Genomic DNA, 15,647 nt, shown 5'->3' on the forward strand with positions numbered 1-15,647 from the left:
GGGGTTGCAAGTAGAAAGGCTATTTTCACCTATTTAAGAATCACCAACAACAACGGTAGCATAAACAATGAAAGCTGGAGTGAATTGAGCAAATCAGAAAATGTGGTTGTTTTGGGCTTTTCAAATCTGCCATCACACTATAATCTCCAATTGTGTTAACATATTCTTTTTCAAACAAAGAATTAAGTTAGTCCTCAAAGAGTTGAAATTAAGAGGAGAAGGTAAATTGCGGTCCGCCAAACATTACTAGTGCCAAAACAAGATTGAAAGAGATGATTAAGGTATTCCAAGCTTGAGTTACAAATGGCATAAGAACTATCTAAACCATTCATAACTGAGAGAAAACAGATCGAGTTTCTTTTGCCTCTTACAAGCCGCGAGACAGACATTCTGATTTTAGGATGATTTTTCAGATTCCATGAAGCGTTTGATTATATTCATATGCGAGTTTTGTTTGTTCCTAATATATTTTTAAATTCAGGGTGACCTGTAAAATTCAAGGGAATCTTGAGATGGACATGTAATGTGACATTGATGAAGTTTTTTATATGATCAAAACTAAACATATTATCATGAAGGTTTTATTTTTTCCCTTTTACGTTTAGAGCTCCACCATTGTTTTGATTCATGAAATTTAAGTCAAGATCACTACATGGATCTTATCACTATCTCAAACTCTCAACAATATGATTGATATACATGGTCGCATCGCTTAGGCCATAATCTTGGAGCACAAGCATGCACCATGATTCCTTTGAAGTGCGCACTTCCTAATGTAAACTCTCCCCAACCCAAAAAACCAAAAAAGGAGAAAGAAACCAAAAACTCGCCCACGCGCTCCCAGCCGTCGCAATCCGCCACTCGAGTTCCGTCACGCCACAGCTAACGTCCGTCTGCGCCACGTGGACAAGTCCTATGGCTACGAAAGGAAGGCCTTTCCTACTGCCCACTCGTTTCAATCAGAAATGGCGGTAGTAGCTCTCTTCGTCACGGCGACGAAGCTCGCCGGATTATTGGCCACCGTCACCGTCGCCGCCAATGTCTTCTCTTTCTCTCGCTACCGCAAGCAGAACCTCCGCCCGTTCCGCTCCCCGATTAACGAGTCCGACGACACTCTCGCCGACTTCAATCTCAACGGTACACTCCTTTTTCACTCTCAAATTTCTCACTACTCACTTCAAATCGCTACCTTAGGGTTACATATACTCATATGTAAATGATTAACATGTTCCGAATGATTTAGATTAATATTTACTGAAATTAGTGGAGTAGTAACACAGTTGCTCCTAATTTTATTTTATTTTATTTTTTTGTTGTTTAGAATTTTGCTTTATCACTGTTTGATATTGGAGTATAACTTTGGTGTTGTGTGTTTGTTCATCCATATATTTGGAAATTAATTACCTAAGCATTCGCTAATAGCGAGTTTTGTAGCTTTTCTTTTGTTGAATGGGGTTTAGAGGCCAGGTTTGGTTACTTGAAGCTTGAAATTTGCTTTATAAAGCACCTGAGTTTGATTGAGATAACATTTTTTTTTTTTGAAGTATTATTGTCATGATAGTGATTTGTATTGGTTCAAGTTTGGTGGATGAGAAATCGAAACTCGGAAGCACTTGGTGTGTTTGTGCATTTTTGGATGAATTGAATTTGATAGTATAAGTGCTTTGTTGTGTTATTATGTGCAGAAGGGGAAGATGGGTTCTTCTTTGGGTTGGCGACGGCTCCAGCGCATGTTGAAGACAAGCTAGATGATGCTTGGCTTCAGTTTGCGCAAGAAAATCCTTGTGACAAAGTAGAGTCGGAAGGTGATCGGCAACCAGCTGATGCTATGATGGGTTCTGCTACTGCCGATGGTGGGTCTCAGGCAGCTCCGCCGTCGGGAAAACCTAAGAAAAAGAAGAAGCCTCTTAAGATAGCTATGGAAGCCATGATTAGAGGGTATGCAAAGTATGTTGAAGGAGATACAGGAGAAGAAGACGAAGAAAAACCTGCCCCGACTGAAGAATGCCATCATAAAGTAGCTGCATGGCACAATGTTGAGCACCCGTAAGCCTGGATTCATATCTACATTACTTTAAATTTAAGTATATTGCAAAAAGTTATGTCTCAATTGGATTCTTCTTAAATTGATCACAGAGAGGAGAGGATAAAGTTTTGGTCTGATCCTGATACAGAGCTAAAACTGGCTAAAGATACTGGTGTCAGTGTCTTTCGAATGGGAATCGATTGGTCACGAGTCATGCCAAAGGAGCCGCTCAATGGGCTTGCAGAAACTGTAAGTCTGGTTCTGACTGTGTGTACTTGACAAGCAATTGGTGTATTGATATACAATTGGATTAAATCTAGATAGGCAGACATTTGCATTTGTACAGGATTTAGTTTAATCTTCAAGGTTCTTGCGTTGCTAATATTTTGATAAGGATGTTATGTTTAGAGTTACTTTCTCTATTTCTGGAGCTTGTAGCTGAATTCAATTGCATTAATGTGCTTTTCAAGTAGACCACTGCATTGATGAATTTTAAGTGGACGCCATTAGTTTTGGACTGAGTTTGGATGCATGATATTATTCTCTAGGTTAACTATGCTGCATTGGAGCGATACAAGTGGATCATCAGCAGGGTTCGTTCATACGGAATGAAGGTGATGTTGACTCTCTTCCATCACTCATTGCCACCATGGGCGGGAGAATATGGAGGGTGGAAATCGGAAAAGACAGTTGGTTATTTCTTGGATTTCACGAGGTGAATCTTTGATTTGGTGGTAGACTTACAGTAGTTTTCTACAGTTCTGATGGCTTGCATTACTTGCCACTGTTGTCTGGGCTCACTAGTAATTGATTTTGTTTTGTGGTCATTTGTTTATCAAGTCATATTTCTTACATTTCACTTTTTGATTAATCTTGTTGTTTTTCTCTTTTTTGCAGGCTTGTTGTTGACAGTGTATCAGATATGATAGACTATTGGATACCATTCAATGAGCCTCATGTCTTCTGTATGCTTACTTATTGTGCGGGTGCATGGCCTGGTGGCCATCCTGACATGCTGGAGGCTGCGACTTCTGCTCTACCAACTGGTGTTTTCATGCAGGCCATGCATTGGATGGCCATTGCACACTTAAAGGCCTATGACTATATCCATGAGAAAAGGTCTATGCTTCATATAAGTTTATTTAAGAGAGGAAATGCTTAAATAATCTAACATGTATGTGTCTATTGCCTGCATTACTGACTAGTCAACATTCAACAATTCATGTCAATAATGCTTTAATCCTTTCTGAGTGGATATGCAGGTGACTTTTTACACTTCAGAAAGTTATGTGTAGAATGTTAAATTGGTTTTTTTTTTTCCTGAAATCTTTGTTCCTTCTTATCTTCATCAGTACCTCATCAAAGCCATTAGTTGGAGTGGCACACCATGTCTCATTTATGCGGCCATATGGTCTCTTTGATGTTCCTTCTGTTTTACTGGCCAACTCCATGACCATCTTCCCATACGTGGATAGTATTTCTGACAAGTTGGACTTTATTGGCATAAACTACTACGGACAGGTTTTCTCTCTAATTGAGTAAAGTGCTATTTTTCATGTTTCATGTATGATATACAGATCAAGATGACTCAACTGTGACCTTATTATTCTGCCCATTAGGAAGTGGTGTGTGGTGCTGGATTGAAGCTAGTAGAGACTGATGAATATAGTGAATCTGGACGTGGGATATACCCAGATGGTTTGTACCGCATGCTGCTTCAGTTCAATGACAGATACAAACATCTAAACGTACCTTTCATAATCACTGAAAATGGGGTATCTGATAAGACAGATATAATCCGTCGGCCTTACCTGCTAGAGCATTTGCTTGCTGTTCATGCAGCCAAGATCATGGTAATCCCCATCACACTTGGTTGTTTTTCAAATTTAGTTTTTCGTATATTTGGTGATGATGGTTTGGTTTGTAGGGAGTTCGTGTTCTTGGTTATATGTTTTGGACTATATCTGATAACTGGGAGTGGGCAGATGGGTATGGACCCAAGTTTGGACTGGTAGCAGTTGATCGTTCCAAAGATCTTGCCCGGATCCCACGCCCTTCCTACCATCTATTTACTAAGGTTAACGATTTCATCGCTGCTCTGAAGCTTCATTTCTCTTCAGCTACCCACCCCAAAACTAGAGCCTTAATTGTACCACATTAAAAGTTTTATCAACTGTTTCCATTTCAGGTCGTAACAACAGGTAAAATTACACGTTATGACCGGGCACGTGCATGGCACCAACTCCAAATAGCTGCTAGAGCAAAGGAAACACGATCCTTTTATCGGGCTGTTAATAAAAATGGTTTGATGTATGCAGGTAAATCATGCAGCTTAAAATTATTTTGGTTTTAAGTTACCTCCAATTTTTTTTCCACCTTAAATCAAAGAGGATGCATTATTTTGTACAAACAATCCATCAATATAACCTATGACAAACTAAATATTCATACTGAAATGACTATCTCTGGCGAGTATGCACCTCTTTGGTATCCTTCTTTAAATGTGAACCGCAACACCTTGCAAGTCAGTTTCACAAAAGATCTACCACTGGTTTGGCCATGCAATGGGGGTCAGGTCTACAGATGATATCACTGATGTGTAAAGCTCTACCCAGTCGGATTTTCATCTATCACTGATGTCAGAAGCTACCCTAGGTTCAAACAGAACCTTGTGGTAGCCACCTAGAAATGATGGTTCAGTTCCTAAGTTAGGGGCTTTAGTCTTGGTACCATTGATACTGCAAGAAGAAATTTATTGTGATGCATGCAGAAGTTCACTCTTATTCCGCATTGTTTTTTTTCTTTTTCTTTTTATGTACTTTTATATCCTCATTTTTCATACCTGTATTTTTTTCCCCTTAACAGGAGGCCTTGATGAACCTATACAGAGACCCTATGTTGAAAGAGATTGGCGATTCGGACACTATGAGATGGAAGGTCTTCAGGACCCTCTATGTCGCTTGTGGAGATTCATGACCCGACCTGCGACTGCCACCCTAAATTTCAGGAAAAGGAAACCCCAGATGAATGAGGAGGATGAAGCTCTGTTGGCTATCCAGTAAGGCGTAAACTCCGAACTCAAGTATGAGCGTCTTCTGTGATTGTGCATATTTGTGATGGTTCCGTATTGTTTATCTTACAAGCCTTTCAGACACTAGGCCTCGCTTGGAAGATCAGCTTTATGGTAGAAGGATACTGATTAATTAAGTTATCAATGACAAGGACATTGATGCAAACTGTAATGCATGACTATTGCAAAGATTAATCTTCTAGTGAGAAACTTACAGTACTGAGATTCATCGTAGGCCTTGGAATGGATTAACTAAATGGTGATCTATTTTAGCGAAAGGTGAGTCGCCGGTAAGAAAAAGATGACATTCGTTCTGTGAGTGACAATTTGTGAAACGATATGACAATTCTATTCAAACATGGACAACAGGACAAGTATGAAATCACCACAAGTGAATATTTACAATCTGGTTCATCGTAATAAGAGGATGAACAAGGCAGCAAATGACTTGGCCATGCACAGAAATATACTTTAAATATGGGACTTTGACTATTTGATACTTTAACCAACTATTCAAATTTCAATTGCTCTTTTCTTTGGCGCGTAGCTTGCAAAGATTTCCAGCTGGAGATCACCAAACCCACCCAAATCCCAAGATGAGTCTTGCTGTCCAAGAAACAAACAAATTTCTCAATCTCTCAATTACACTAATCACAAACTAATTTTAGCTTACAAATATTCAAATTTTATTCTTCCAATTTTCTCATCTTACACTAATCTAAACCCTTAAAACCCATCTTTAAGAAAACCAAAACTAATTTACTCCAATTTCATGTTTCGCGTTATAAATCATATTTCTCACTAGTTTGTGACTAATAGGTTTGAGGGTTTATGAGGACGTGAGTTTTTATTATTTTTTTATTAGATATTATGGTGGTTTCCAACATGAATACATTCGTTATCAACTCGTTAATTTGATCGATGTGACTATCTCACCATGATACATAATGAATACATTCGTTACTAACTTGCAAATCTAAACGATATACAGACCGAACTATATGCGTTAATAACTCGTTGCTGTCATTTTATTAAAAGTGTAAGAAACATGACAAAGCTACCTGTTTTCCAAAACAAACATTTATTCTCATTTTTCAAAAATAAGGAAAAGAATAAAGAATTCTCTTGGTATTTAAAGCTCTTGCTTCGTAGCTGAAGCTCAGTAGCTAAAACCCTGATCATCATCATCATCACCAATAATGTCACAGACCCGTTTCCACAAGGGTGACCAAGTCGAGGTCACAACCTCCGTCCACGGCGGCTCCACCGGCCCCTACTACCCAGCCACCGTGCTCCGTCCCGTCATCAAAGACAAGTCCCACATCTTCGTCGAGTACCAAACCCAAACAGCCCCCGGCAGAGCCCCAAAACCCTTGAAGGAGATTGTGCTGCTCACCAATGTACGTCCCACGCCGCCCAGGGAGCTCCACCGCCCCTTCAAAGTCGGCGATGACGTGGACGCTTTCCGAGCAAAGGGGTGGTACCGTGGAACAGTGAGGGATATTTTGGAGAATTCCAAGTACTTGGTGGTGGTGGATGGTCAAGCTGACCAGGAATTTGAGTGTGACCATTTTGATTTGAGGGTTCATAGGGAGTGGGATGATGGGTCTTGGGTGCCTCCTCTTCTTCCGGAAGAGGTATAATATTTGTGGTTAATGGGTTTCTGTTTTTGGTTTTGTTTTAGTATTGAATGTCTGATGCTTTTGTTGTGTGCTTGTGATTTTAGTTCTGGGTTTTGGATGTGCTTGTGAGATTGTAGAAGTTTGGTTTGGAATTGATTCAGGGGAATGCTAGTAAGTGTTTGTTTTTGAGTTCATTTTTAAAATGGTTTGTAGAAATTTACAGGTGAATATTTGATATAATGTGTAGTATTGAGGGTAGTACCCCTTCATGTTTGGATTTTGGAAGTAGAAAAGGATTTGGGTTTGAAATTGATGATGATATGCATTAGGTAATATGCTTTATATATATGTTAGATTATTGCTGCAAGTGGAAGGAATCCAATTAGAATACTAGTATTGTTTTTTCAGGTGATTGACCATGTGCTATCTTGGGTCAACAAGGAAAATGGTTTTAAATATTGGTTTAGTTTATGGTGTTTGCTTCCTGATATTGATGTTTTGGTGATTCAGTGCTTCCAAGTGCTTGATATGTATGTATTTGACTGGTTTGTTGTATGCATTATGTGGGCTTACTTATGGAAGCTTGAATTGCAGAAAAAATCACCTGAGGTGGTGAAATCCAGAAAGATAACGATTAAAATAAGGGATAAGAAGGAAACTATGGGAGCAAGCTTTAAAAGCGGGACTCTAGAGGATGATCAGGAATTAGAGTCTGAGCAGCTTAATTTGAGGTGTCACAGAGAGTGGGATGACCGGTCTTCAATCCCTCCTCTTCCAAAAGAGGTACATTGTTTTCTAACTTCTCCAACTGTTTTGTCAATGGATAATTTTCTCAATAAAGCTGTTGGTGTTTGCATGGTTGTGAATCTTGTTCTGGATCTTTGATATACTTGTGAAATTATTGAAGTTTGCTTTGTGATTGTCCTATATCGGTCTAGCTTGTGTTTTAGGGCAATGCCAGCAAGTGTTTGTTGGAGTTCATTATATCTATGGTTGTGGTGTTTTCTGGCAATAGAAATGTTCATGCATATACCAAGCACAATGTGTAGTAGTTAGATTGTTCATTCATGTTTGCAAATACAAGATGGAATAGCTTTCTCTATGGTCCAATTTACCAATTTAAAAAATTGTTTTCCATGCAATTGACCATCTGCCTAAAAGAAATATGCCTTTGGTCAAGAAGGAAAGTGGTTTGGGTGTTGCTAAATGTACCCAGCAAAAATCTAAGTACACCCAGCAACATAGTTTTTGTTCCTCACATTCGAATTCTACACCTTTAGTACACCCAGCAACAAGAAAAAAGAAAACAGATAAAAATAGAAAAAAGAAAATATATTGGCAGTTCATAAGTGTTTCATGATTTTCAGAGCTTCTCATTCGCTTACCTCTGGTCAGAGATTCATACTAACCATTTGTTCACAGAACCTTCTTTAATCTTCTCAAAGATGGATTGGGTTATCTTTATTATAGAGGAGGAGATCAACGGCCTCGTAATAGATTCTATGTTTTGTATTGACTGGAAACTTGTTCTTTAATTTGTTTTAGATACTGTAAACTTCTGAAATTATAATAATCATCTTATTGATTAGGTTGTCAATAATTAATATATATGAATTGTTATCACTTCAAAGATTATCAACATGTCATCGTATGAAAGTAGAACAGATTGAGATGATGAGGGTGAAGGAATTGAAGTTGACTTGATGGCTCCAGAATCTTTGGTGTTTTTTCCTTTCATCTTAGTTGACATCATCTAAAAGAAACAAAGTTAAGAGAATAGACAAGAGATGATGATTGACGAAGAAGAAGAAATACTGAATTGATGATAAAAGAGGTAGAACCGTAGGAGATGCAGAAGCGTTCTGGAGTTAAGCGTTGAATGCAGTTACCTTTCTTAATTGTTTTTTATAAATAAAATACTGAATGATAATAGTCTGAGGGGTAATACTGGAAATAAGAGACAAATTTTATGTTGCTGGGTGCACTTAGATTTCTGCTGGGTTCAAATAGCAACACCCAAATGGTTTAAATCAAAAGTCAATTTTAAGTTGCATATGGTGTCAACAAAAGCTTGCTTTATGGTCTATTGATGTTCTGGCAATTTAGTGCTTGATATATAATAGTTGCTATTATGTATTTTCTTGTTATACATGTCTAGGTAATCTATATATGCTCACTTTACGAAATTATGAATTGCAGCTGAAGTCATCTGGGGTGGTGAATAGCAGAAAGATAAGATTCAATTTAAGGGCCAAGAAGGAATCTATGAGGAAGAAATTTGAAAACGGGACTCGGGTGGAGGTTAGCAGTGATGAGGAGGGTTACAAGGGTGCTTGGTACACTGCTACTATAGTTGACTACATTGGGAAAGACAAGTTTCTGGTGGAATATGTATCCCTGGTAACTGAGGATAGAACCCAGCTCTTGCGAGAAGAAGCATTAGCAAGTTACATTAGGCCTTGTCCTCCTCCACTTCCACCAGTTGTTCAGTACAAACTTCTTCAGAAAGTCGATGCATGGTACAATGAGGGATGGTGGGAAGGATCCATTACCAAAGTTCTGACCGGCTCAAAGTACGTTGTGTATTTCAGCTCCAATGAAACATTAGAGTTCAAGCATTCTGATTTGAGGCTTCATCAGGACTGGCTTAATGGGCATTGGATAATGGATCCATGCCAGAACTTCTATGGGAATTAATGGTACGTTTCCTAACCACTAAGCAATCTTCTGAGTTTTGGACTTTTGGCATTCTGGTGTTTGCTTGTTAAGAGTACATTGCATGTGTGTGGTGTAAGATCATTAGATAGCATCACTTATAAGAGCTTTCTGAGTCACGCAGGTTTCCTGATATCCAAGTTATTGCAAAGATTTTTCTGCTGGGGAAAAGGAGAGAGCGAAACAATTTGAGGAGATTTGTAGGCTGTTGTGTAGTTATGTAGCTTTGTTCGATATGCTAGTGTTTAGCTTAGAAAATGGCCAGGAACATCTAACAACTGCTCTAAATGTTATTACGGAGATTTGCCTTGTGATTAATGTCGTAGCTGCTTTATCGAATTTAAGTTTCCCCTTCTGTAAAATGAAAACTTATTTATCTCTCGTCGATATTAGCTTATGAAACCAGTAGAACCATCATTGCTTTGCATTTTGAGTTACCCTCATGAAAATTAAGAATCAAGAACTCAAATTGACGACAAAGGATAGACCCAAAGCAAGTTAGACATAGTTCCACCGCTTAATTTCTGCTAAGCACAGAACATCCATAATCAATCTATAAAACCATAGAAAATTGATCAGGGAACACTTTCTCTACATTATAATGGAAGAAGAAACTAGTCTGTGAGATCAAGTTAGATGCGCGCGTGCTAAACATTATAATGAAAAGTCATTATCGCCCTCGGTCCAACTTATTTCCGGATACGTATCGGACAGTATAAAGCTGTTTTTGCCCGTATCCGGTCATATCAGTGCGTACCCGGTGCCTTATAGGTTCATAATCTGTTCTCAGATACGCCGGAAACGCGTCGAGAACGGCCGGGAACGTGTCGGAAACGCGTCTTTGGACCTTGGGGGCAATACTGACCTTTCAGCTTCTGAAACTCAATCACTGCTATAAGATATCATCAAAGACATTTTTACTCCACATATTCTTAAGAATTTGCATCCAATTCTCTGTTTTTCGATCCTCTGTAAATCCCCAATTTAAACCCATCGATCCCAATCTTCTATATGATAATATTCCCCGAATCGAATCAAAGATGCTATTTTTTCTCAACCTTTTTGGGTCAAAACGAACAGAAATGGCGCAACTTGGAACTGAAAAGTGAAAAGCCAGTTGTTCCCAATGCATCAAACGCGGTTTGATCAGGTACCCACATCGCAATTCTCATCTGGGTAAGCAATTTCATCATCTTTTTCCGCAATTTATGAAACTGGGTACTTTGGATTTTGTACATATTGGTTGAAATCTGAGTTATGAATTCACAAAGACATGGCTTTTTCCCGGACGAAGTCGTCCTTCAAATTCTTTCTAGGCTGCCGATTAAGTCACTTTTCAGGAGCAAAACTGTGTGCAAGCTTTGGTGTAGATTGGTTTCTGATAAGTATTTCATTCAGTTGTACAATGAATTGGCTGTGAAGAACTCTATGTTGTTGGTTGAGGTCTCCGAGTCGTCTGGTTTGAAATCCAGTTTGATTTGTGTTGATGATCAGAAGGGTGTTTGTGAATTTGACTTGGGCTTCTTGAAGGACAGGGTTAAGGTTAGAGCATCGTGTAATGGTTTGTTGTGTTGCTCTAGTATTCCTGATAAGGGTGTTTATTATGTTTGTAATCCTATGACTCGTGAGTTTAAGCTGCTTCCGAAGAGTAGGGAGAGGAATGTGACTCGGTTTTATCCTGATGGTGAGGCCACTTTGGTTGGATTGGCTTGCAATATGGCTTCACAAAAGTTTAATGTGGTCTTAGCTGGCTATCACCGCACTTTTGGTCATAGGCCGGATGGGACTTTTAAGTGTATGATATATGATTCTGAGACGAACAAATGGAGGAAGTTTATTACTTTTCAGGATGATCAGTTTAGCCATATGAATAAGAACCAGGTTGTGTTTGTGAATGGCATGCTTCATTGGTTGACGGGTGGTGGTTGTTCTTGTATACTTGTGCTTGATTTGGAGTATGATATGTGGAGGAAGATGTCGTTGCCTGATGAATTGAACTGTGGAATGGGGAATCGGTTTTACTTGTTGGAGTTGGATGGTTGCTTGTCTGTGATTCAGATTTCAGATACTTGGATGAAGATTTGGGTGTTGAAAGATTATGTGAGAGAGGAATGGCGTTTGGTTGATACTGTGAGTATGAGATGTATCAAAGGACTTGTTCCGGGGATTTTCCCCATATGTCAGACTGGTGAATATGTTATCTTAGCAACCCATAAGCAGATATTGGTGTTTCATCGCAAAAGTCGTGTGTGGAAAGAGATGTACTCAGTGAAGAACAGCTCTACACTCCCACTGTGGTACTCAGCTCATGCATTTCAGAGCACGATTTCTTCTTGCCATTGAGATATGATGTGCTTCTAATGAACTTCTGTATATATGTCTTAAGCTGGTTTGGTTCTCAACACTTGTGCTGTATAGAGTTTGGCATGGATCTGTTACTTCATTTTGGTTTTATGAATATGATGTTAAGTGAATAAGCTCATCAATCTTGTATTGTTAGTATTGGAATACCATAAGTCATGGTTGTTTGGAAAACTGATTCATGTAAGAGATGCATTTTTTCCTGGCTGCAGTTATTCTATACAGTCCGGCAAATGTTGCCTCTTTGTATATCAATAATTCTTGTAAATTGGTTCTCCGGTATTCTTTGTGAGTTTGTGTAATATAGAGGTGAAGCACCTTGGTTTTCACTTCTTTGTGAGTTAGTGAGCAATCACATCACTTTTAGGCAAAACATGTCTTCAAATGATCTCATATTATTAAAAGTACCTAGACCAAAAGGATCAACAAACTCTAACACGTAAATTAATGAGTTCGTTTCAAACAAAAAAAAAAAAAGTTACAAGGATACTTGTATCTCCGATGATAGACACAACTCATCTCTCTAGCGTCCCCTACTGTTAGAACGGCCAATGTGCCAACTCCTTGAAATTACCTCTTCTCGAAAAAGAAAAAAAGAAAAAAAAAAAAAAAAAAAACTACCTTGAAATTCCTGCTCATTCATCAACAATACTTGATTTCCCAAGCTGTGAATTCGAGTCCATTCATATTTGGACAGATCAAACCAATAATTAAACTTGCCAATAACTTGGTTATTAATATAAGTACTCAGAACACTTCCCCATCAGTCGACTCAACCAAGCAGTAAAACCTAGAGGCATACAAGTTCATCAAAAATTCAAAATCGTTCTGGGGCCAATCTTGTCTAACCGTAGCTAATTTCTGTAACGAACTTCCAGAGTATCTATAGTTCATAATTATCCAATCTTGAAGTGTGGCATTGCAGCTAGCCAATTTGCAACAAAATCAATGCAAATCGCCATCAATATAGACCACGTCACCAATATCAGCAGCAACAATACGCCAGTTGTATGTATTCTTCTCCATCTTCCATCTTTGAGACTAGCTACAACTAATTCCTATGTTAATGATTGTTCTCCAGTCACAGAAATCAGCAAAGTTAACTCAATCAGGAGAAGTAGGCAGAGCAACATCACTCTAGCTACATATATTCAGTTTCAAATCCATGCAATGAGTACAGAGATTCAATTTGTACTGGTAATGAAGGTACTTAGTTCGATAATTGCTTTAAGAAAAGGATTGTTAAAAAAAAAACATTACAGCAGTACTACAAGGCTTCGTTTTTATGAAAAGCAATGAATCATATCTAGCTCGACGCACATACGCGTGCAGAACCTAATTGTTTTACCTCATTACTTGTGACTGTTTCAAAATATGTTTACATCGACAATGCAACGTAGTCTCCTCATTCCTCACATTTGGCGTTCAATCCAACTGTAGTATCCTTTCTCATCGTCCAAATGGAAAGTTGCATATTTGTTATGTCCAACGGTGTTGTAGACTTGCAGGTAACACGTACCGGCATCGACTCCCTTCCAGAGTAACTATCATTTTTTTTTTGAAACAACCAGAGTAACTATCATGTTTGCAAATTTCATTCAGAAAGGGATTGTTAAAAAACAGTACAACACTACTATATCCTTCATTTCTAACAAACTAATGCAATCAACCATATGAAGCACAAACGCAAGCAGAATCTAAAAGTTTTACCTCTGTACTGACAACCATTTCTTTAAGATACTGGTTTGTTTTCATATACAATTTATCTAGCTATGACATACAATGAATATACTTCTCGAAGGATTATGCGAGGTTAGCCATGACATACACCATACACATAAGGGGATGGTGTTAAATAGCTTCAAGAACGACCGGAGTCTTGCATATCATAGTCAGGCGAACAAGGTCGACCTTAATTAAACGAAATATTTTCAACAATTATAGAGAAGATATCACCTGGAACGAGATCATATCAGGCTAGACCATGAGTTTGACATTATGAAAATTGGTGATTGGTCTGCTGTGCCCTCCCTCTAGGGTTTAGTATCGGCTGTGTCTGTGGTTTAGGTCTTATATCTGACATATGCATATTTAACAATAGATATTAAGTAATGCTGGACAAGTCTCTTCCTGATCATAAAGAGTTGTAACTTGTATCAAGGGAGAAACTAGCTGGATAAGAGTTATTTTTATTTTCTTGTGTTATCAGAAATTCAGAATTGATGAGACACAAGAATATAAGAAAAAAGAAGATAAGTTGTACAGACTACAGATACCGTAAAATTCGTTTAGATTAGCTTGACCTCTATTGATGATAATCACATATTAATGTAATTATAATCGATAGAATGATAACAATGAGAACATCATAGCTCCGAACGAAGATTTTTCTGTTCTCTTCCTACTTCCTCATCAAGTACGTCTACCTTTACCACCATTCTTGCTTTGTAAACACACTGAGACCATCTGAGTAGCTTCGCCGAATGCGACCTTTTCACCATAATCATAAACTCATGATCATAATCTCTGGAAATACGTCCACTTATCAATTCTTTTTTTCAAGTAAAACAAAGAAAAAAGAAGAAAACATCCTCTTCTGATTTATATTTGTTTCCAATTTGAAACACGACAAATTCACCAAAAGCAGGGTGTGTATGTCATAGCTGTAGATCTGTATTTCACCATGTTTGAATCAAACCTAGCTAACCAACTCGAAAGCGTTCATGATTTCACTTTCAGTAGTATAACAGCAGAGAGATGCTGTTATTTTTCGGTTACATATATTAGAAGAGAAAAACAGACTTGTTTCTCATCAATTCTGATAACACCTCCAAGCACATTTTAACTTAATTGATCAGGCATTCTGAATTTAGCAAGCAATGACTTACCCTCGACGTCATACCTCTTCGGTAATTTCTTTTTTGGCAAAGAAATAAATGTCTGTCATATTTAGTTGTTTGCCAACCTATAAAATTCCCATTTTTATTTATTTCCTTATAATGGCCGCACTTTCCCTCATCTCACCAGCGGAAACCCTATTTATTTAAGCAAAAACCCTTTCCTCTACCTAAAGAAGAAAACCGACGACAGAAAAGAAAACCTCTTTTCCCTTCCCTTTCCTCTCTGGAGTTCTAGAGCCGTACGTCCCTTCCCTTCCCTTTCTCTCTACCGAATAGAGTCGATCTCATGGTGGGGAACGATATAGAACGAAGCAGTTCACATACCAGAAAGATGGGGCGGGGGAAAATTGAGATTAAGAAGATTGAAAATCTCAGTAGCAGGCAAGTCACCTTTTCAAAACGCCGCGGCGGATTGTTCAAGAAAGCAGGAGAATTGGCCGTACTATGCGATGCCGAGGTCGCAGTCATAATTTTTTCTCAAACCGGAAAGCTTTATGAACAATCAAGCACCAGGTGTGTTCTAATTTTTTTTCTTGTTCCTTGTTTTACAGATATGTCTAGCGATTTATAAGAATCAGATTGTTGTGCTCTGCGTACGTTTGTGCTGTGATATATTATGTTGATATAGAATTATAGATTATTCATGGTTCTTGACCAGTTGACCTAGGTTTTTCTGTTCCAGTTCCCATGTCATTGTCTCCCAGGGACCCTTGTTTCGGGGTTATACGCACACAGGAAAATGTCTAATTTATCTTCTTTAAAGATTGATTAATATTATTCTTTGAATGAAACTCAAAAGATCTTCAGTAGTTCATCAAATTTGGGTAGTATGACCGAAAATAGATTATTGGTGAAATGCATACAACCCCAAGGAATTACTGACTCCGGATTCCCATTATGTCGGTATCTGAAATTCTGAATTTCTCTCACGGCATTTGGTCTCTCTCTCTCTC

At 38.3% G+C, this 15,647-nt stretch overlaps 4 protein-coding genes across 5 annotated transcripts in view; all 4 read left to right on the top strand.

Moving 5' to 3' along the window:
- Positions 1-845: 845 nt before the first annotated feature.
- Positions 846-5,450, top strand: LOC101296755 (beta-glucosidase-like SFR2, chloroplastic-like). The gene is made up of 10 exons (XM_004294996.1): positions 846-1,137; positions 1,686-2,046; positions 2,137-2,275; positions 2,575-2,741; positions 2,924-3,145; positions 3,379-3,547; positions 3,646-3,879; positions 3,954-4,103; positions 4,215-4,344; positions 4,892-5,450. The coding sequence occupies exons 1-10, from the start codon at positions 966-968 to the stop codon at positions 5,086-5,088; spliced, it is 1,941 nt and encodes a 646-aa protein (XP_004295044.1). The 5' UTR covers positions 846-965; the 3' UTR covers positions 5,089-5,450.
- An 810-nt stretch (positions 5,451-6,260) lies between these two features.
- On the top strand, positions 6,261-9,575 carry LOC101297044. Its single transcript, XM_004294997.1, has 4 exons — positions 6,261-6,733; positions 7,313-7,501; positions 8,918-9,417; positions 9,558-9,575. Exons 1-3 carry the CDS (start codon positions 6,296-6,298, stop codon positions 9,413-9,415), a joined length of 1,125 nt encoding a protein of 374 aa, XP_004295045.1. The 5' UTR covers positions 6,261-6,295; the 3' UTR covers positions 9,416-9,417; positions 9,558-9,575.
- A 786-nt stretch (positions 9,576-10,361) lies between these two features.
- On the top strand, positions 10,362-12,125 carry LOC101297332 (F-box protein At5g49610-like). Of its 2 annotated transcripts, XM_004294999.1 has the most exons (2): positions 10,415-10,609; positions 10,832-12,125. In XM_004294999.1, exon 2 carries the CDS (start codon positions 10,862-10,864, stop codon positions 11,774-11,776), a length of 915 nt encoding a protein of 304 aa, XP_004295047.1. In that variant the 5' UTR covers positions 10,415-10,609; positions 10,832-10,861; the 3' UTR covers positions 11,777-12,125. The 2 variants fall into 2 exon arrangements, with proteins under 2 accessions (XP_004295046.1, XP_004295047.1); XM_004294998.1 differs by having other exon boundaries at positions 10,362-12,125.
- A 2,900-nt stretch (positions 12,126-15,025) lies between these two features.
- The window catches only part of LOC101303501 (agamous-like MADS-box protein AGL18-like), a 3,832-nt gene continuing 3,210 nt past the window's right edge, over positions 15,026-15,647 (top strand). The window contains exon 1 of the mRNA XM_004296172.1: positions 15,026-15,207. Within this exon, the coding sequence (XP_004296220.1) occupies positions 15,026-15,207 (182 nt within the window). The remainder of the gene's footprint in view (positions 15,208-15,647) is intronic.

This window comes from Fragaria vesca, linkage group LG3, assembly GCF_000184155.1.
Source record: "Fragaria vesca subsp. vesca linkage group LG3, FraVesHawaii_1.0, whole genome shotgun sequence".
Lineage (NCBI taxonomy): Eukaryota > Viridiplantae > Streptophyta > Magnoliopsida > Rosales > Rosaceae > Fragaria > Fragaria vesca.